This window comes from Lagopus muta, chromosome 4 (assembly GCF_023343835.1).
Source record: "Lagopus muta isolate bLagMut1 chromosome 4, bLagMut1 primary, whole genome shotgun sequence".
NCBI lineage: Eukaryota > Metazoa > Chordata > Aves > Galliformes > Phasianidae > Lagopus > Lagopus muta.
Genome location: NC_064436.1, coordinates 18,423,876 through 18,444,563, shown reverse-complemented (window position 1 = coordinate 18,444,563; position 20,688 = coordinate 18,423,876). Strand labels below are relative to the sequence as shown.

At 37.8% G+C, this 20,688-nt stretch overlaps 1 protein-coding gene across 1 annotated transcript in view; it reads right to left on the bottom strand.

Moving 5' to 3' along the window:
- The window catches only part of COL25A1 (collagen type XXV alpha 1 chain), a 145,126-nt gene that overhangs the window by 24,842 nt on the left and 99,596 nt on the right, over nucleotides 1-20,688 (bottom strand). Inside the window, exons 17-28 of the mRNA XM_048943256.1 lie at nucleotides 14,024-14,086; nucleotides 13,165-13,233; nucleotides 12,495-12,539; nucleotides 10,353-10,397; nucleotides 9,735-9,812; nucleotides 6,646-6,669; nucleotides 5,256-5,300; nucleotides 3,600-3,644; nucleotides 3,269-3,349; nucleotides 3,035-3,097; nucleotides 899-949; nucleotides 526-552 (exon numbers count right to left, since the gene is read on the bottom strand). Coding sequence (XP_048799213.1) covers nucleotides 526-552; nucleotides 899-949; nucleotides 3,035-3,097; nucleotides 3,269-3,349; nucleotides 3,600-3,644; nucleotides 5,256-5,300; nucleotides 6,646-6,669; nucleotides 9,735-9,812; nucleotides 10,353-10,397; nucleotides 12,495-12,539; nucleotides 13,165-13,233; nucleotides 14,024-14,086 — 636 coding nt within the window. The remainder of the gene's footprint in view (nucleotides 1-525; nucleotides 553-898; nucleotides 950-3,034; nucleotides 3,098-3,268; nucleotides 3,350-3,599; nucleotides 3,645-5,255; nucleotides 5,301-6,645; nucleotides 6,670-9,734; nucleotides 9,813-10,352; nucleotides 10,398-12,494; nucleotides 12,540-13,164; nucleotides 13,234-14,023; nucleotides 14,087-20,688) is intronic.

The window sequence follows — 20,688 nt, the reverse complement described above, 5'->3', positions numbered from 1 at the left end:
CCTCATCAAGGAATGGGATTGAAAAACATGAAAATACACAAACAGGCTTGTGGCAGGGAACTTGCCCAGTGCATGATGAAACTGGTCAGCAGAGGACATGGCGCCAAAGAAAGTGAGAGGCCACTCATACTGGAAGAAGTAGGAGAGGCAAGAGAGCATAAAGGAAGAAGGGTTTCTCTGACTTCATCTCCTGAGTATATGCCACTTGTATGTTCAGAATTGCAACGGAAGTGGTAACTTGCCCAACACCAGGAAACAGAATAATTTAGTGCCATAGCACATTATCTCAATACAAAAAATGGATTCAGCCAATGCTCAGGAGAAATACTAACCAGATGCAATCACAGAAAATTTAAAATCTTTTGAGCTATCTATCAGTATTAAGATTTGCTTTAAGGTTTAAGAATATCAGAAACACTTATTGAATGAGACATCAAACAAAACATAGCTGCATGCATTAAAGAACAAAGAATGACACTTCACAGACATCAAGAACATGACTATTTGAGACAGCCATTAATTTACCTTTGGGCCAGGCAAGCCATGAGGTCCCTGAAAATAAAGATACTGTGCTCAATTACAAAAATATGCTATGAGTTTTTAAAAGAGCTTGGTGCTCTATATGGGTGAAAGTTACATCTGTTCTTTTATTCTTGCAAATGAAACGCAGCTGCCAATAAAGCAACTGTAAACACCTGATTTAGAGAATAAACCAGACCAGTAACATGTTTACACCAGCATAGGCAGGTGCAATTTGTTTCTCACTTCCAACGTACTTAAAGGTCCTAAATTAGGCCCCCCTCTAATTGTCATATGCTCTCACATAATTCTATTAATCAGGTATTAAAATAAGTGGGTTCAAGCACTTCCCAGTCTGTTCTCTTCGTCCGAAGCTTACCATAGGGCCCGGAGGACCATGTGGCCCTGGAGGTCCAGGAGGTCCTATGATCTATGGATAAAAAAAAAAAAAACGAGATTAAATCGTACGCATTGAAGAAATTCCCCACAAATACCAAAACTCAGATTGATCCTTCTTCTGCTGGCAAGCAAGCACTTATAAACGTAGCATTGCAATGGTACATCATGACAGCATATCTAGAAAACGGTTTTAGAAATGGGAATTACTGTAACTTGGAAGACAGGGTGCCTGAAGTGTGCCTGAAGTCAATTGCTTGTGCCATATGGCAACATGCCCGTCTCCGATTCTTGCTCCTAGACTCATACACCTTAGAACAACATGGGGCAAAAAACAAACAAAAATAAAAACAAAAAACAAACAAACAAACAAAATAAGCAGTACTGAAAAGATGCACTCAAACTTTTAGATATGTGCTCCTTAGCTGTCTCTGTACTATGTAACCTACAAGAGCAGAAGATGCTGAAGATGCTGTGCAATTCCTTCCCAATAACGATGAATGGATAAAAGATACTAAATAACTCACACTTTTTCAAGACTACCCTTTTTCTCTCCTTTCATCCCACTTAGCCCACTTGTACCAAGAATTCCCTGAAGTCATTAACAGAGGTGATCAGGTTGCTCAGGCATGTAGCTCATGCTTATTTTGTGCTGTTTTTCTGCATTCTTAATGAATCCATAAAAGGGAATGTCATGATGATGTTTACAATTCAGCGTCACCTCTTTCCCAGGGTTTAACCCCAAAGGGTCTCTACTGTAGCCTGCATGGTGGCAGTGAGGATGCTAATTCATGTCTCCAAACTGATACTCAGCCCCTCACCAACACAGACCGTTGGTGGTGACACTAGTGAGAACAAAACAAGCTTTCAGACATGGAGAGATCAATCCACCATCTGTGAAGTCTTCTGAAAATGGAAAGCCTTTTTTTAAGAGAAGTCAAGCAGAGCAAGGTGAATGAGTTAGCAAATCGATTTGTGACAAATTAACAAACGTAACAAAACACTCATACACTGAAGAGACAGTGAGTGCCCAGTGTCCTGTGATGACAAACTTCTTTCATTTCTCAGAGCTTATGTACCAAATACCCAGTGCATGTCACCATAAACAAGGCGGGTAGCTTAATGATAACATTAGTCATCCTTAAAAAAAGTTATTGAGGTGTTTTGTTTTTTTTTTAAATGATTTTATAATGCTTTGAAAGTCAGGAAGATGTCTGGCCCTGAAAAGCTTTCATATGCGGATAATATTATTTACAAGTGGACAAGTACAGAGCAACAATACATTTTCATTTGTGTATTAATTCCATCAAAATTATGCAGAAAATTATGCAGGGTTTACGTAGAAAATTAAGCACAAATATACACAAGACCGGAACTTTCTCCCCCAATTATTTTATATCAAGAAAGTCTTTATCTTGTGTCATAAAAGGGGAATTGGGCAGAAACTGGATGATGGGAAGTTCCATACTAGCAGAAGGAAGAACTTCTTCACTGTGAGATTGACAGAGCACTGGCACAGTTGCTCAGAGAGGTTATAGAGTCTCCTTCTCTGGAGATATTCAAGACCCATCTGGTTGCCTACCTGTGTGACCTATTGTAGCAACCTGCTTTAGCAGGGGTTTGCACTCAATGATCTATTGAGATCCCCTCCAATCCCTATGATTCTGTGATTCCTGACATCACTGAAGCCAGTCTAGTCTGCTTCTCACTGGACTTTCATAGATCACCATAATAGAAGTGTTGAAATAAATCTGATTATGGTTGCTTTTGTTGATTTTATCTCTTACTATTATTTTGCACAGCATTTATTTCTGATAGTTTAGAGAGCCAGAACTCAGTAGGACTGTTATGACAAAGGAATAGAATTGAAAATAACTAAATCTGTAGCATTTCTTCAACAGCATTTAGCTGTTTAAGGTAAATATTTAAGTCCTTTAATTTTCACAAGGCCATGGACTACAGCTGAATTATGAATCAAAATACTGTGAAAGTTCAAGCAGAGAAATCATCAAGAATGTCTGGAAAGATAAGCTGTGAATATGAACTGTTCCTCAGAGCTAAAAGCTGAAACAGTATTGCTGGACTACTACGTCCACTGCAACAACACACTGAGACTTACCGAAGGGCCTTGGGCACCAGGCAAACCAGCATCTCCTTTTTCACCCTTCATGCCATTGGCTCCCTATAAAATCATTAAAAAGAAGCATTTATTAATAGTTTAGATCTCATTAGCAATCCATCTAGGAATGATAATGTGTTTATAATGTAATGTGTTTCCAGCACTGCTGGAAATTCCTGATAGAGGGAGAGATTAAAAATATACTTATTTAAGACAAAATTAATTCATACTCACTGGCAATCCAGGTAGTCCAATTCCTCCCTTTTCTCCATGCATTCCAGGTTCACCCATATCTCCTTTTAGTCCTTTAGGACCCTAAAATATGTATTTATTTATTTAGCAAGTTGTCTGTAGGAACAGAATACTAGCTTTGATCCTAACAAGCAGAATAAGTCATGCTATGGATTGACCTTCATTATTAACATGTAGAATCACAGCCATTATGTGGCCACAGGAACACAATAATGATCATATGGATAACAAATCTAAGCTGCAACTTGAGATCACAGAAATATCCTCTGGAATGATGCATGGTTGTTCATACAATCTGCACTAGGTGGTTTACCTGTTCCCCATCAACTCCAGGAATTCCTGGGGATCCTGGTTCACCCTACAAAAGGTAAGATGGAATTGGATTATTATCTTCTAATTATTCAAGACATTCATGGAAAAAGCAGTACTAAATTTATTAAACTGGTCAGTAATGTTTGCAATTAATACATAATTAGCAACAACAAAACCAGAGAACATTCTTGGTACACATTGTATATACATACAATACTTGTACACAATACTGAACAAACAGCTCAGCCAAAGAGCTGTTTCAAAGTTCATAAACTTTGAGTTGCATAAAGATAAGCAAAAAAGTAAGAGAAAGAAAGAAAAGAAGAAGAAACCCCAAAAGGCTGGGGAAGAAAGTGGGAACTTTGTTCGTTACTGGAATAAATATGGAATCATGGCCCCTGATATATGTAGGGTTGACAGAGACCTCATGTTTTCTTTCCCGACAAACATAAATCACCAGGGAAGGAGTTCACATTCACTGCATTGCCCTACGCGCTGATCCCCGAATAGCATTCCCCAAGGGAGCAAGATGGGGATAGATTATGATATTGACAACAAACTTTTGTAAGGTTGAATTCTGCTTTATGTCATTAGTTTTGAACAGAAACGAACAACCAGATGACGGAAGACATCAACTCCTCTGTGTTTTACAACATACTCTTGGCTGCAGAAATCCTTGTGCTGAGTAGAACCTAATGTGGAAATTCTTGCATGCTTAACTGTGTGTTCCATTATCGGTTTTCATATAGAAGAAATTCGATAGTTTACAATTTCTCAAAACAGTTAACATGTTAAATGGGATGAACTGCCACATGATATCACAGATGAAGCCTGAAATTCAAATGCGTAATACTGTTTTTGAAGAAACAATTATCTACTCTTGGAAGAGCTTAGTGACACTGGCGGAAGATACGATATGTTCAATATTTAAGAAGTAGGAGAATTATCTCAACTAATTTAAAACCAATATAAGTATTGCACTACATGCAACACTTTCTGTTTTCTTAAGAATAGGCAAATTTATTAAATTTTATGCAACAGCGCAGCATATGGTATTCATTGTCTCTGTGTGGGCTGCTCACTAATAGCTCTGGTACTGTGCACAGCCCCAACAGGTGGGGTTAGCAGCTCTGGATTTGCAGCCAGGATGCTGCCCACACGTGCATGTTATAATTTTTACAGAGATTAGAAAATATTGTGCTTCATTGGGTGGGCACTACTGCAATACAGAAGCTGCGTTGACATGCACTTGCACTGTGGCCAAACTCAAGACTGCTTCCCACGCAGCCAGAAGCAACACACAGGAACAACTGTCTGCTGGTGCAGCTACTGTGCAAACACACAGATCGCTCTCTGCAGCAGAAATCCTAGGGATCAGCCTCCGTGTAGATCCACGAGGAAGATGCTTCCAAGCTGGTTTTGTACCAGTTAATTTTGCCAGCTCTCAACTGAGCACCGTGCATGGAACGAAATCAAAGTACTATTTCTGGGAAGCTACATTTCAAATTGCCAGAGTGCAAAGTTGGAAGCATGCTGTACTCAATACAATTTCAGGTAAATATACTGTGTGGGAGAGCTCCAGATACAAAACGTGCAGTGAGAAAACTACAAAATATCTCAGCTCCTAAAACATAGTGGGCAAAATAAGTAAGATCACCTTTGGACCTTGCAGCCCTTGAGGTCCCGGTGGTCCTGGTGGTCCCTAAAAAGAAACACACACAGTTTTAAAAGAAATTCCTGCAGGACTTGCTGTGTAAACGCAGGTCGAATGTTAAGATAGGTACCTGAACAACATGAGTTAGATGTGTGGCACAAAGGGAACCAAGATCAGACATGAACAAGTTGTTTATCTATGACAACTCTCAGCAAACAGATGGGTACCAGTAAAAACAATGTTAAAACAGCAGTGCATTTCCTCTTCTATAAGAAAGTCCTGCTGCTCCCACTGATGAAATGGCAAAGCTTCTGTTAGTGGCAGGGAGACATCAAAGTTCACCTCAGCCACATCCTAATCTAAAGCACTCCAAGGTGAGAAGAGGATTCTGCTGAAAGATGCTAAGTGTCTCTGGGGATGCTCAGTGCTTCAGGAAATTGTTAGGGAGCAAGTTGCAACTACTCGTTTTGCTTCTACCTAAGGATGCAGATACAATTTCAGGAACAAAATATTGAACTGGGTGTCGTACAGAAGGCTTGGGTTTGTTTTAATAAATAAAAAGAAAAAAGAAATCCTCTCCATTGATGAGAGGATAATGAGTGACAGAAATCTACAGAGAATGACTCAAAACAAAGAGAAGAATAAAATAATTTGCTTATACCCAACTTGTTGCTTTAAGAGAAGGCTGATCCAGCAATATTATAAACATCTCCTAGCTGTCAATCTCAGAGACTGTGATAGTTCTGATGTTGTATCATGGGAATTGGCTGGAGTACAGGGCATGGGAACTTACAATCCTCGGCACATGCTGGGGATAGGTGCTGAAAAATTGGTATTTTTTTCTGAGGTCTGATAAGGTAGGTCAAGGGAATTGTACTTGAGGCTCTGTACTTATCCTGACTTACAGTTAACTAAGATGGGCCTTTTCCAGAAAACTCTCACATGAAGTTTCTTTGCAAACCAATGTAAAAGAGCCATCCTTCTGCCCTGAAAATAAGGTGGATATCTGAAAATCATTTGGTACTAAAAACCCATCTTTCCTGTTTCTGGACTCCTGTGCAGACACATGCAGATGAGAATGTATGCCAAGAAGTCTGAAGCTGCTAATCTGCCTAAATATGTACCTACAGAAAAACTGTATTCTTTATTTTCCAGATCTCTTACATTAACGGAAGTTTTGCCATTAATTCATCAGGAGCAGAACTGGCTCCACTATTACAGGACTTTTGACAACAAACTCTCTGGTAAGGGAGCAGTGAGCAAGTAAGTACATAGGATGGTGAGCTGGGTCAGCACTCAAGGAAGGCATGTCCTGAACTGGCAGAATGACAAACATATTATGACATAAAAGAGACATTCTACAACACAAAGCAAATCATGCAATTGGAATTACCGTGACAGTGAGGGTGGCAATCCTCTGTTGGCAAAATGTATTAACAAGAGACAACATTACCAAACTGAACAAGGATATAAATTATTCTGCTTGTAAAAATTAGTATCTCCACAAAACCTATACTGCATCTAGGGAGATCCCACATCTCCAAAAAATAAGAGAGAAAGGACTGATATTCTTAACTCCCAGTGTTGCACAGTTTGGCTTCTAGGGCAATCGGGATTTTACATAGGTGAAGACTGCAGTTTCTTGTAAATTTCAAGTGATTGAGTAGGTGATGATTAAACAGTAAAATCACAGTAAAAGTCTTCCAAAAGATTTTTAGAAACTAAGAAAAATGGGATGAATTGGTCTCTCAGGATAATTTAAAAAGACTTGCCCACTGTTCTGGGATCTCTGCAAGTTTTGCACCAAGGTTTAACTAAAAAATACAATTCCTACAGTGGAAGTGTAACTTTTTTTTTTGTATGGAAAATAAGATACACAAAAATAAAGTTAGGTTCTAAATCTGAAAGTGCTAATCCACAAAAACACTGATAAGTACTTTGAATTCTGCTTTAAATGTCTGGAAAGACAAGAGGCTTCTTTTATTAATTATTATGAATTCTTTTATTATTTTTAGCTTGATCTGCTAATAAATATATATATATATTTACAAATAAGAATCTAAAAGCAAGTGAAAAAGTGTTTGAAAGTAATCAAAATGCTTGTCTATGTTTTTAAAGAAAATAAACATCTCGAATCCTGATGCCTCTCTTTGCTTTTCTATTAACTATGAAGAACCTTCTGGCATATATGGAAAGAAAAGTATTTAGCTTTTAACTCTTTTCCTATGTGCAAATGGATGGTTTGCAAATCTTGCTTTTAAGTTCTAGAGGAATCTTCATTTGCCATGAAAATTGGAGCCTGCTCAATATGAAGTACATAAAAAAGAAATAAAGAAAACTGTTCTCTAACAGATGACTTTAATATAATCATATATTTTGCATTGTATCGTATTTATGGGATTATATAAAGATTTTTAAAAATTGAAAAATTCAGTTGGTATAGACATGAAAACATAAAATAAGCATTGCAAATGAATGCTGGCATGATCACGCTGACAGGCTCATTTTCATCAGCACATTCAGTTTTCAGTACCGAAAGTGTCTGATCCTCTACAAAAGTTAAACTCCTGCAGCTACTGCCTTTAGCCTTAGGAAATTCTGAGGAGCAAGCCTGAAGAGCAATTTTGACAGAGCTGCATTTTGTATTTGGTACTACAAGTGAAAGCCACATGCACACAGCAGGGCTCTTGTCAAACTATGATGATAATTTTAAGATCCCTATATCCAGTGCTGATGGACTCACATGTCTCATTCTGACTGAATGAGAAACTGAGCAGTAGGCACAAGGCAGAGTAACTATATTATCCTAAAGCTTCTGAGCTGCTTGATGATTTATTGCTAAATTCTAAGAAATGCAGACAGCCTGTATCTTTCTAACTCTTGCCAACTTCTTAAATCAGCAGACCAAATTCTGTGTAAGGTCACAGTTTGGTGCTGAGCGCTGAAAGTGCTCCATACCTCTAAGGGAAAGCTGCAAACCTCAGATCCTTTAAGATTTTGGCACCAGGAGACTTCTCAATGGGTGCTTGCCATCTGAAAGGCCTGAACTGGATTTGGCAAGGATATTGTTGACTGATCCTATATAATCTTACTTACACCATCCTTGCACAGACATTCCCATTGATATCAATTATTTGTTGCCCTGGATCAGAAGGTGATGACGTTTGAAATGATTTACAAAAGGAAAACGGCCTCCTCATCTGTTTCAACCACTGCAGTAGGCTTTAGTCCCTTATTGAGGCTTCTTTATGTGCTGCAGCTTTTCCAAGGTGCTCTCACACAGCGCTTGAAAGTAGCACTGATGTCAGAGTGAGGATATAAAGACAGAAAACAGGAAACATGGGGGCTAAAGCCCCAGTAAATCTGTGCTTGATAATATACTACATTACTTCCAAGCTACTTCAGTCATCTAACACTGAGATTGATTTAAAAGACTGAAAAATGTGTCTTTGAATTCCCTTAGGACTGAAACAAGTGAGATGGGTATAATGCAGAGACTCAAAACATGCCTATGTAGACTTCCCCACAGATGCCACTCACAATGAGAGTGGGCTTAGCTTCAAAAACATGAGCTTTTAGATTTTTACTAAAGGCAGTGAGGGTTTTTTTTATTTTCAAAGGAGACTTGAAAAGCACATGACTGGCCAGACATCTATCCACTCCCACTGAGTAAATGCCAGAAAAAGTTCATTGGATTCAGTGAGAAAATGGTCAGATGTACAATGAGCCAAGCTCTGTCTTCAGCTGCACATAAGCAAACCCATTCATTTTGCTGGAGTTGTACTGCACAAAATTTGCATCTGACTACACTGCAATGTAAATCACCTTGACTGCAACAACATATGTCATCTTGTTACTTTGCTTTCATGCAAACACTCATTTATTCTTTTTGCAACTCCACTTTAATCCCACATACTTTTGTGTATACCTGTCAAAACAGGTTTCTAGAAATGAACTAATGGGAAGATTGGTGCTTTGTCTATTTAATATACTCAAGTTGCTGATTGAATCTACAGCCTTCTAATGGAGCCACACGTGTTACGGTTTCCAAATCTCAAATTTTCTGCTCTTTGCATTTTATAGGAAGAGGGGAAGGGAAAAGAAGAAAAAAGAATTGTCAACATTTTAGCTGTTGAACTGAAAAGCAGATGCTTCTGTTGAACTTACGTATGTGGTTCATTGCATGAATTCAACACTAACCCCCACACAGCAATGAATCAGCGTTACTCTCATTAGATGATGTCAATATGCTCTGTGGGAAATGCGACTAATTCACTCAGCTAAATTATATCAAGAAAACAGTTTTTCTCACACCAAATAGCAAGTCTGGTTTCCAAATATAGAAAGACATTCCTAATCAATAAACTCAGCAAATCTTTGGGGAAAAAAAGTGTTCTCATGGTTTATGCAGAAGGAAAATGACGTCAAACGGCTTCTTGGCAGACCAGGCTAAAGTATTTCAGCCTTGTTAAGTTTACATACCTGTAGAGCTTCATGAATATTGCCATTATAATCAATTATCTCTGTAGCACCTTGATCACCCTTCTGTCCAGGTGGCCCCTGTAATACATTTTCCATAACAATATTTGAGACATCTGCCAAAGACTACTCTAGACACTTATTTATTGATGAATGCTTTAATGCCAAAGCAGCCTAATCAAGTTTTGTTGTATTTCCAATGTACTACTACACCCACATAACTTAGCATTAAACTAAAGACCACATTTAAAGGATTTTTTAAATATTTTTTTCAATAAACAAGCAAGTCACTAAGTGAATTGTGCTGCAGTGGGAAAGCAAATAAATGAAACCACTGCAGTTAAGCACTGAAGCAGTTCCAATACAGTAATTTTGTGCTGCCTGTGGGCAACGTTTGAACATGGCATGTAGCATCCTGCCCACGAACTGTGAGTAGGATAATAGTAGTAAGTCAAATAGTAGTAAGGACTGTTACTCATATTAAAGGCAAATTAGTAACACGCTTTCCACCAGGGTCAAGTGACCAATCTCATTACATTAACTGGAGTTGCTGCCACAATTTCGATTCATTGCAGAGAATGAATGCAAGAGTATAAAGATTGAAATGAGAAATAGACTTACCCGTGGACCTGCAGATCCTGTGTCACCTCTGTCACCTGTATCACCCTAGGTAAAAGGGATATTTGAGAACAAATATGCCATCTGACAATATATTAGATAGTTCGTCTCTTTTAAACATGCTTCTCCTAGATAACCCAGTTAAACAAATAGGTGTCTCATTATTAATAGAATGTGGACCTTAGTTACAGCAGAAATTCCTTAAACATCTGTATTGTGACAGGGTTAACAAGGAAGTATTTGGTTCTATACAAGTTGCTATTGTGTGCTGTATTGGGTTGGAATAAGTTGTACCAAAGACTCAACAAAAGAGATTACCAATTCCGTAACAAACACAACTTCTCTACTCTTTATGGCACTATTTTAAAAGCTTTAAGAAAAACCAAGAGAAATAAAATCAGTCTGAAGTCTGAGAACAGTAACTTCCTCAAAGGTGTGTTTCAAAGTGTGTAAACTTTTATTTCCATGACTGTGACTCCACTAAGCTTCTGAACTTCCTTGCTCCAAGTTCTTACCTCTCCTGCAGACACACAGGTACTTTCACCACTAAAGTCCCTTTACTCCCTCACTGTGACAGGCTTAAGATCTTAGCCATATTGCACACACCTTTATCCTCCTGGCTGTTAATAATGTGTTTCAAGTGATGGAGGGAATTTCAAACATATTTGCTTTCATAACTCAACACCTAGCGACTATGATTCTTTTTGCTTCACAGTCATAACAAGCTCTTCAATTTTTATATTACTCAAAATGAATTTGGCAAAGAACTGCTACTCCTGTTGAAATCTCTATAACATTGGTACAAGTTAGGGAAGAATGGTTAATTCACCAGTAGTAATAGGAAAAAAAAAGAACCATAAAACAGAAAACAGTCATAGGGATAATGAAAGAAGAACATGGAGAGGAGGCTGGTGGCAGGACATGATCAACAGTATTGCCTTGCCAGTATCTAGTGAAACTGTCACTGGAGTTGCTGAAAACAATCTTCATTACTAGGTTGACTTCTCTGACCCAGAATTTAGAAACAGTTAGGCCTTTTTGGTAAAATGAGAATTAAAAGAGATATCCCTATCATTCTGGTGCATTTGGGAAGTGCCCAGGAACCAGAGGCAAATGAATGTTTTACTCTTCTGCTCTTACTCTGATGCATTAATACCCCTATCAGCTCCCTTGCTTACTAACTTTCCTTTTTGGCAGGAATGAGTGAGGTGAAGGGGCAATTTCCTAATCATAACCTTAAGCACTGTGAATGGCTGTTATTTAAGGACCTTTCTTTCAGGTTCTGCAACCAGTATCCTGCTAGCCTACAACATTGTCTTGATACCTTTATTCTGACAGTAGACTGAAGAACTACCTAAACAAATCTGATTTAATTTTGATTTGACACATAACATAACATAACATAACATAACATAACATAACATAACATAACATAACATAACATAACATAACATAACACGGAGGAGTCCAATGAGCACAGTATTTGCAAAGTATATGAAATATTTTTAAAAGCATGTATTTTCTTTCTCTACATACATGTGAACCCATTATATCCATATAGAGATAAATGGATGGATGGTCTGACATAGAAAAAAAAGCCAACACTCCAAACAAACAAAATCAAACCACTTTGGTTACAGTAGGTAAAACAGTAATGTAATCTACAAAACTTGCCTACGTAGGACTTATTGGCCAGCATCTCTCTTTTGGCAGTCTTTGAAATACGACTGATTCCTACCCCACCAAGTTTGGTTCCACAAAATAATTGCAAAAACCAATTGAAACTCCACAGGCATAGACAGGAGATGGTTTGTGGCATGTGAGAGAACTAACTCACATCAGTTACATATAGGGAAACCAAGTGGGATGAGGAAAAAAAGAGCTGATTGAAACAGATGTTATAATAAGAAGGAAAATAGAGTTGCAGTGATTGAAATACACAAGATTCAATTCTAGCAGCTGAAGTTGAAAATAAGAATGTTTCATTTATAAGTAAGACAGCATTATCTGGTACAGTTTCTTTTAAAGGGATATCTGAAGTTTCTGAGAAGTGTTACAAACAACATATTGTAAAATAAATGTGTTAATCACTCCACTAAAGACAGGTGGTTTTTTGTTGTTGTTGTTGTTTTTTTTACTACTGACCTTTGACCCTTTGGGGCCTCTAGATCCAGGTTCACCTGTTCTCCCCTGTTTGAGGGAAGACAGCAGATGGAGAGGAGAAAAATGATAATGGAATGGGAGTGCAGAGGAAAAGAAATTAGTAATGACTAACTATACTACAGAACAGCAAAATCACTTAATTTTATATGATCAAGATCATGAGTCTGTAAAGACCTTGAATTTAATAGCATCCAGAGTAATATATTCTTTAACACCAGCATGCAAAGGCCACAGACTTCATCCTTCCAAAGGAAAATTAGTATTGGCATTAGTAAAGAGTAGACATCATTAAAACCGTTTTATGGGAACTGCTCTTGAAAAATGTTAGTCAAACAGTAGAGAAGACATTTAACTATCCTTAAATAAGGAGATTAAATAAAGTGTTACCACAACTACTTTTCCCAGTAATTCAGAGGAATACAAACTAGCTTGCTAAGTACAAAATCTGCCTTAGCATCTTAGAGATGTATTAGGATTGGAGAAACAGCATGCAAAATGGATTTTCTCTGCAATCAATAGCTACAATGATCAGAAAGTTCAAACTTTAAAAATGACCCAGTTCTCTCTTTTTTTTTTTTTTTTTTTTTAGCTGAAAAAGGTGCATTATGTGTTATTGGTGTTCCCCTAACCAAAACACTGCAATCAGACCGACCTTTGGTCCTGGAAGTCCAGTTTCACCTCGCTCACCCTTCCCAGGAGGGCCTGCCTCTCCTCTGTCACCCTGTGGAAGCAGGTACACATATATCACAAAACATTGGGCAGTTTTTAGCATGCAACTTAATCAGTTATGGCAAAGAAACCAAAACATCAGAAGAAAACATTTCTGAGCTCATCTACAACTAGCAGTGGATTGGGGAACACAGTGTTCTCAATTGCAAAAAGTAAGATTTAGAAATTCTATTCTGGATTTATATAGGATCCTATAAAGCTATTTTTCTCCCTATTCCGAAAGAAGTGGAATGAAGATTCCTGAACTATGGTACTTAATGAATATTATTTGTAGAACTCATAATATGCTATCTTCACCACAGAGCAGCTAAAAAAAACCCGTATGTAGTACAAAAAAAGCCCCTATGCTTAATGGCACTGTATTTTACAGTCTGTATGTACTATCAAAGTTCTAATGCCTGCACAAACTTTTAAGATTTCTTCTAAAAAAGTTACGAGAACATAGTTTCTTCTGGCAGGCATATTTTGCTTCTTGAAGAAGTGACTTTTGGGATGCTGAAATTAAACAAGGTTAGTGAATAAACTTACATTGTGAATGGATAAAGTATCTGCCTTTACATTGTTTGAGGGCATCACTACAAAGGCATGTATTTCATTGCATTCGTCCATGAAATAGAACTCTTCAAGTTTCGAGGTACTGTAGGTGCTATATTTTAACCTAAACTTACGACAATTATTCATTTGTGGCTAAAAGATTTTTACAGCATTAGCACGATCTCTGCTAACAAAATTGAACTTGCTCCAAGGGATTTTATATTGGAGCATTGTTCAACTGTCCTTACCTTTGTTCCTGGTAACCCTGGCAGCCCGGGTTCTCCCTGTGGACCAATGAAGCCTGGTTCACCCTTGAAAAGCACAGCATGAGAAGAATGTGAGGTTAGTTATTTAGCAGTGTGTACATACAGTAACAGTAATTTCTTTTGGCTGCATTTTCCCCATATCATCAGCTCATCCTGCTATGATGGAAGAGTTATATTAAAATACTTCAAAATTTAAGCAACTTTCATCAGTATACATTCTTATAGCAAGCCATCACACAGCATATAAAATGCAAATGAAACAGAAGGTGTCAGACATTGTTTTTTTATGAGGTTAAGGATCATTCATTTCAGTCATGTTTTATGAGGCAGTGAGTGGATGGGCAGACAGGGTGAGGGTATGACAAAGTAATGACAAACAGAGGCCAGATGGTACTGTTGCGATGCATTTTCAAGAGAGTCAGCTACATCATTGCAAGGAAGCAGATCAAAAGTATAATGCATCAGCACTGCACTATTCCTCCTCATTCTGACATGAAAGTACTTCATTTGTCCACATCCACACAACTTCCATAGCTGTGAACAGGTGCCAAAGAGCCACAGCTCCTTATTCCCTCACTGTTCTGGGCCCTTCCTGCCCATTAGTTTGTACAAACGTAACAGACAAATAGCAGCAATCAAGCTGAGATGCAGCACATGCAGCATTAAAAAACGGAGTAAATATTTTGTTTGTTCCTTTTATTTTTAACCTATCACTATGGCTGAAGAGGAACAGTGAAAAGTGAAGAAGCCATATGTTTTCCATAAGAAGTTCTCCTGAACAAGGCTTTTGCTACCTAACTTTCTACTTTTCACACAGACTTGAATCAAGGAGATTTACCCACAAAGTATTGTAAATTTTAAAAATCAATAGTATAACCCAATTAGTATAGATTTTTACAATATCACCAAACTTGATGATCATAAATTAGCCATCAAATGTTTCTTTAAATAGCTAAAAAGATAGAAGTATCATAATCCTGTATTGATTTAATTAATGACAGCATATGGAGACAGTAAATAGAAGCAGTTGGATAACAGTTCTCTTCACCTCTTTGCCCGCACAGAAATACAGACATGCTGCAGTGAGTGAGCAAGTTAGCAAATGTTCTTGTATATTCATCTGTGCTCTCATCAACAATCCATCATTAGCAGTTCCATCATTAGCAGTTCAAACAAAGAAGGTCTGTAGCAAATCTATAACCAGAGAAAATTTTCATGTGGCCATACTGAGGAGCATTCAGTGACTTCAACTTAGAAGATCAAAAAAATTCAAAGATATGCCAACACTAAATAGCACATTTTCTAACGTGAAGTTCCATCTGGCTGCGGTTCAGAATTGATAATAAAAACAAAGGAATAAACAACGACAAACACGTCCCAGAGAAGGGCATTTAGCTGTCATTTAGGAAAAACAACCCACAACAGTTTACTTAATTCTTTGTATCAGCGCACACCAGCAAGAGCAACATTAGGTTACCACTGTAGATGGAAACACTTTTATGTCAGTAAATGGACAACAGTGAAATTTCAATTATTTTATGAGGAGGCACTCAGTGGCCCCTGATTGTTTTAATAATGACTTTACCAGGGCTAATTGATGACTTTAAGCAGAAGAAACATGCAGTGGCTCTGCAATTCAGTCTTTTCGGTGGTAAGGCTTAAAGTATTTCTCAGATTGATGCGCAGAGACAAGAAAGAGGTGCTTTGCAAAAGCAAGTGGAATGGATAATGGAGGAAACTGCTGGCTTAATTAACATAGCTAGAGTACAGATCTTACACAATGCAGAGCTTTAAAAGATTATCAAATGTGAAGCGGAATAACTAGTGTGTCAGGAAAGATAGGACCTGACTGGCTGAGTAGTGCTCTGCTGAGGAAGACTTAGGGGTGACAATGAATGCTGAGTTGAACATGGTCCTGCAGACTGTTCTTATCACACAAAATAAAACTGAGGTAGGTAGGATTTGGCTACATAAAGAAAAACATGCAATTCTCTATACAGTGCTGGTGGGGATAAGTAGGTTAAAAGACCTCTGGCTTGCCATCCTAAGCTTCTAAGTAGAAAAACAATCTGCTCAGATGATTTGAAACTAAGCAGTATCCTCTACACTATCTCAAATTTCACCTGTAACCACAACATAAGGTGTTAACCGAAGCACTCAGGCACACTTCTGCACCATTCCCAGCCAGTGGAGATAACGTCTGCACCAGCTTTGTTTCTTGCATTTCTATCTCCATTACTCAGAGAGAAATATTTACATTAGAAACAGACTCCATTCAACTGTCCAGCTGTACCCTGCATTTTGTTCTACAAATGCTGCCATCCTTCTGCTTTATGTTATTAACTACTACATATATTATGTTATTTACCCATTTTGGCTGCGACAGAGTTAATTTTCCTCATAACTTTATTTTGGATTTGTGATGAAAACAACGCTGATGTTTCAGGTGTCACAGCGCAGTGCTCATGCACCGCCAAGACCTTCTGTAATTCTCACAGCCTGACCTACAAGGATTCTGGAGAGGCACAAGGAGCTGAGAGGGGACAGATCCAGGAGAGCTGAACCAAAATGGCCAAAAGGGTATTTCATACCATACAGGAATAAAAACCACAGGCGAAGTTGGCTGAGGCTGCCATTATATGGAGGCTGATGGGGATTGGTCAGCTGATGCTGAGCATCTGGGTTCATTTTTTTCCATCACTTGTTTTTCTTGGCTTTGTTTGTTTCCCTTTTCAAACCACCTCAATGTGGTATTTCCCTCACTTTTACTTTTTCCAGTTTGTCTTCTCATGCCGCTGTAGGGAGTGAGTGAGTGGCTGATACTCAGCTGCCTACCAAGGTTAACACGCAACAGTTACCCTCTGTGCCACACACACCACAGAAAGAAATGAGAATCTATCAAGCTTAGCACTGCCAGCGATGTGTGAAATAGAAGGGAAACAATTTCCTCTCAGTAAGGTAAGAGTAAAAAGGCCTGCTGAGGCTGCTCTCTGAGGTGATTTCATTCTTGCTCTGGGATCTCCCAACCTCAAAATCCTTGCATAGGCAAGAATCATCTCTAAACAACTGTGAAACACTGAAAGGAATGCAAGGAATCAGAGTAACCAAGCTTTATAATACTTTTCTAAACAACTTGCTATAGTTTCTTACAATAAAGTTTTAAATGGAGAGAATATACCACAAGACACTTTGCCTGCTAAAGCAGAGGCAGGGAACAGGACATCTGGAAAGAGTAAAGTTAAGCAGGTAGCCTGTGAAAAGAGAATAAGGAAATGCCTCACTTGAGATACAGTTTACAAGCTGTGTAAAAAGCCATCAGCAAATGACGACTCCTCATGAGTTTTAGTTCAACCCTTTGGCATAGTTACGAAATAAAAGCTTAGAAATCACCACATAGCACAGGAAGTCAACAACATCAATCTCAGCATTTAAACTCCACTTACTGTTAGAGCTTGGAGCAATTTGCATCAATCATAGATCAGAGGCAATGTGCTATTAAATAAATCAACAAGCTTGTGAGTTACTTCCATTTTACAGGAGCGATTTGTTATCATTTAGAAACAATCCCTAATGGCCTGAGACATTAACATTTTAACAGATAAAGGGATGACCTCTGCGTGTGCTCATTTTTAGCTTCAGACATTTGTCAAATGTAGGAATACCAGTGGGTCAGAGAGCAAATGAGATGCTGCTTCTCAGAAACCCTGTTAATGATAATTTTCACCTCTAATCATAAAATGCGTGAAAAGGGCGTTATAATTGCATGCTGTACACCTAAAGTTATGTAAGCTCCATCATAACTAGAAGTAAAAAAAATCCTTGCAATTTACTTCAGAGGATAGCCTTTTTTTTTTTTTTTTTTTTTTTTTGAGGATTATTCACTAGACATATTAATAACTGGTCGTTTTATGATGATCAAACCTTTCATGGGCTGAGGCAGAGGCTAGCTTTGATATTGGAGGTTAACTCCAAGACATGCTCTTCACTGTCACTATTTTAATTTTTACAGAACTTATAACTGGCTAAAACTTGAACTTCTGTTCAAGAAAGGTGCAACAATTACAATTCCACTTTCCATGCTAATTGCTTTTTAAAATGTCACTAGCTTGATGACAACATTTATAAACAACATAATACTGCCCTCGTTTCACAGCACAGCTGAAACGCAAAGCAATGCAATTATTTGAAACTTTGTTCTGACAGGCCTCATCTGTACACTGACAAAGACCTAATATGGCCCATACTTAGGGGCAGGTTGGAGCTTCCAAACTCCTTCCTGTATGTCCAAGCATTCTCTAGATGCTCCCAACTCCTGGGAATGGGGACAGCCTGCAAACTCCTCACAAGTCACAGAACCTGGGAGAGCCCAAGGTGCTCCTTCTAATCAGAGCAGACATGGACAGGTCCCCATTTTATTCACTGAAGAGACCAAGGTGTGCTTGTCTTAAATACCATCCTAACTCACTGATAGTCATTTAAAAAAACCTGATGCGCTTTTCTTGTCTGATGCTACTGAAAGAACCCCACAAAGCTGAAGATACACAGAACAAAATCTAGCAAGAACAAAACATCCAAAGACCCAGGTGTAAGGCCATATAGAGAACAACAAAATTAGAAACATAGAATTTGGTTCACTGGTATTTTCCCTCATTTTCCAGAAATTGCCATTTGTTGCCCCCAAATTTCATTTCTGAAATTGATAACCAATACATTTCCCGAAGTCTTTAAAACGGAGGTGCAGTGCTGTAGCAGCTGATGAAGTTGTACTTGCTCAAACCTAACCTGCTGCTTCTTAAAGAATCTGTGGCACTCAGTTCCAGGGCAGCAATAACTCAGCTCAGCCTGCCTTAGGCCATACAGGTCAGCAAAAGGCACTTCATATTTTCTCAATGTTAAGGGCATTAGAAGGACTTTACATATAACCTTAAGTCCATGGGAATTCTGATACCAGGAGGACTCCAGTATTCAGTTCATTATGAAGGAAGTGAGCAAGGTGAAAGGAAATCTGATAAAAAACTCACCCCACTTTATGAAGCCTTTGTTAAGGCTTTTCATATCAGCTCAGAACTGGCTCCAGAAACGGCCAGCTGAACAGGTTGTCTGGCTCACTCATCACATTTGAAACAATATCTTCACACTCAAATCTGTCTCTAAACTTAGAAAAACAATTCTGGTTTTGAATTTCCAAATGTACATTCAGCCTTTATGATTCATTTAAAGAAACAAAATATACTACCTCAAAACCTGTCTAAAACCCTGAAGCTTCATAACTAACCCTACTTTGTATGCCATTTGTTATTCTTTAGTGAGCTGACTTTCTCACTGTTTTTAAGTTCTGCCTGCTTGGAGCATATGCTGCTTTGGAAGGGTGTTAAAAGAATAATTCTGCAGTAATAATTCTGATTAAATCTGCATGTATTAGTCATATCAAATTCTTCTTACTTAAAGGCTAATTATAATTCAAGTCAGCATGGTACCTATTTTTGAGGATTAGAATAAAAATATTTTTTTGTAATAAGCATCTCATTTTTAATTCTTTGCAATGACTGATCCGCTACATTATTAAAAGTCTGGCCCCAAATGATTTCCTTTAGAACAGTTACATTACTAATCTAAGAATTTTATTTTGCTACTTTTAAAACATAAAGAATTTTACTGCACGCACTAATTTCTGACCACATAAAATTGTATACTTGAGGTACATAAATGATTTCATATTGCTGTGTCTTTCTTATGACTAATGAAATACTTAACAAATAAAACAGAACATAGGGCTCTCAGATTATTCAGCTGCATTAAAAATTTGGATTTAGATTGATTTTTGTAAGTATAAAGAAAAATCCAACTATGTTATGAAACAGATGCTGGGAAATAGATTTTTACAAGCTCAGTCTTTCAACTAATACTATCTTTAGGGCAAATGACATCCTGTATTGCAGTTACTTATACTTCAGCCTCTTCCAGGAAAGAAAACGAGAGCTTTCAGATTTGGAGGATATAGTTTATGACAGATTAATAAGAACTGCATATATCCAAAAGAAGAACTAGCTAAATCCTTCTGACACATGCGTACCATCCAATGTTAATGATGATTTCATTTTCTGGCCTTGATTCTCAATAGTCTGGAAAATGACTTGTCTACCCTGTGCAAGTGATTACTGCCACAGCATATGGAAACCAGACAGGCAGGAATGGATGAACAAAGCTAGACATGTAACTACATGCATACAGATATGTGTTTATATACTTCCATTCTGGAAACAGAATTCTGTTAGTGGCATTACTGTCTTTTAATTTTTCAAATAAATGTACCAATGCATAGAGCTACTTCTGAAAAACTACTTCTAAAAATTAGCTGTCCAAATGCAGGTATTAAATCCTATTTTTTAGATTAGCTCCCATTTTCAGTTAAAAGGATATATCATTATATTCTACTTTTTGGTGTTTAACGAATTCTACACAGTTTCTTTTTCCTACTTGGACAACCACTCTTGAGAGCACTTTATATGAGAGATGAAAGGTTGGAAACTAGTTAACACTTGAACATTTCAACATACATATGAGCTGAGGCAAATACGTATCAGGGAGAAACATAATCTTCCACAAAGCAAAGTTTGAATTCCCACATTTTTCAATTGTTGCAATTA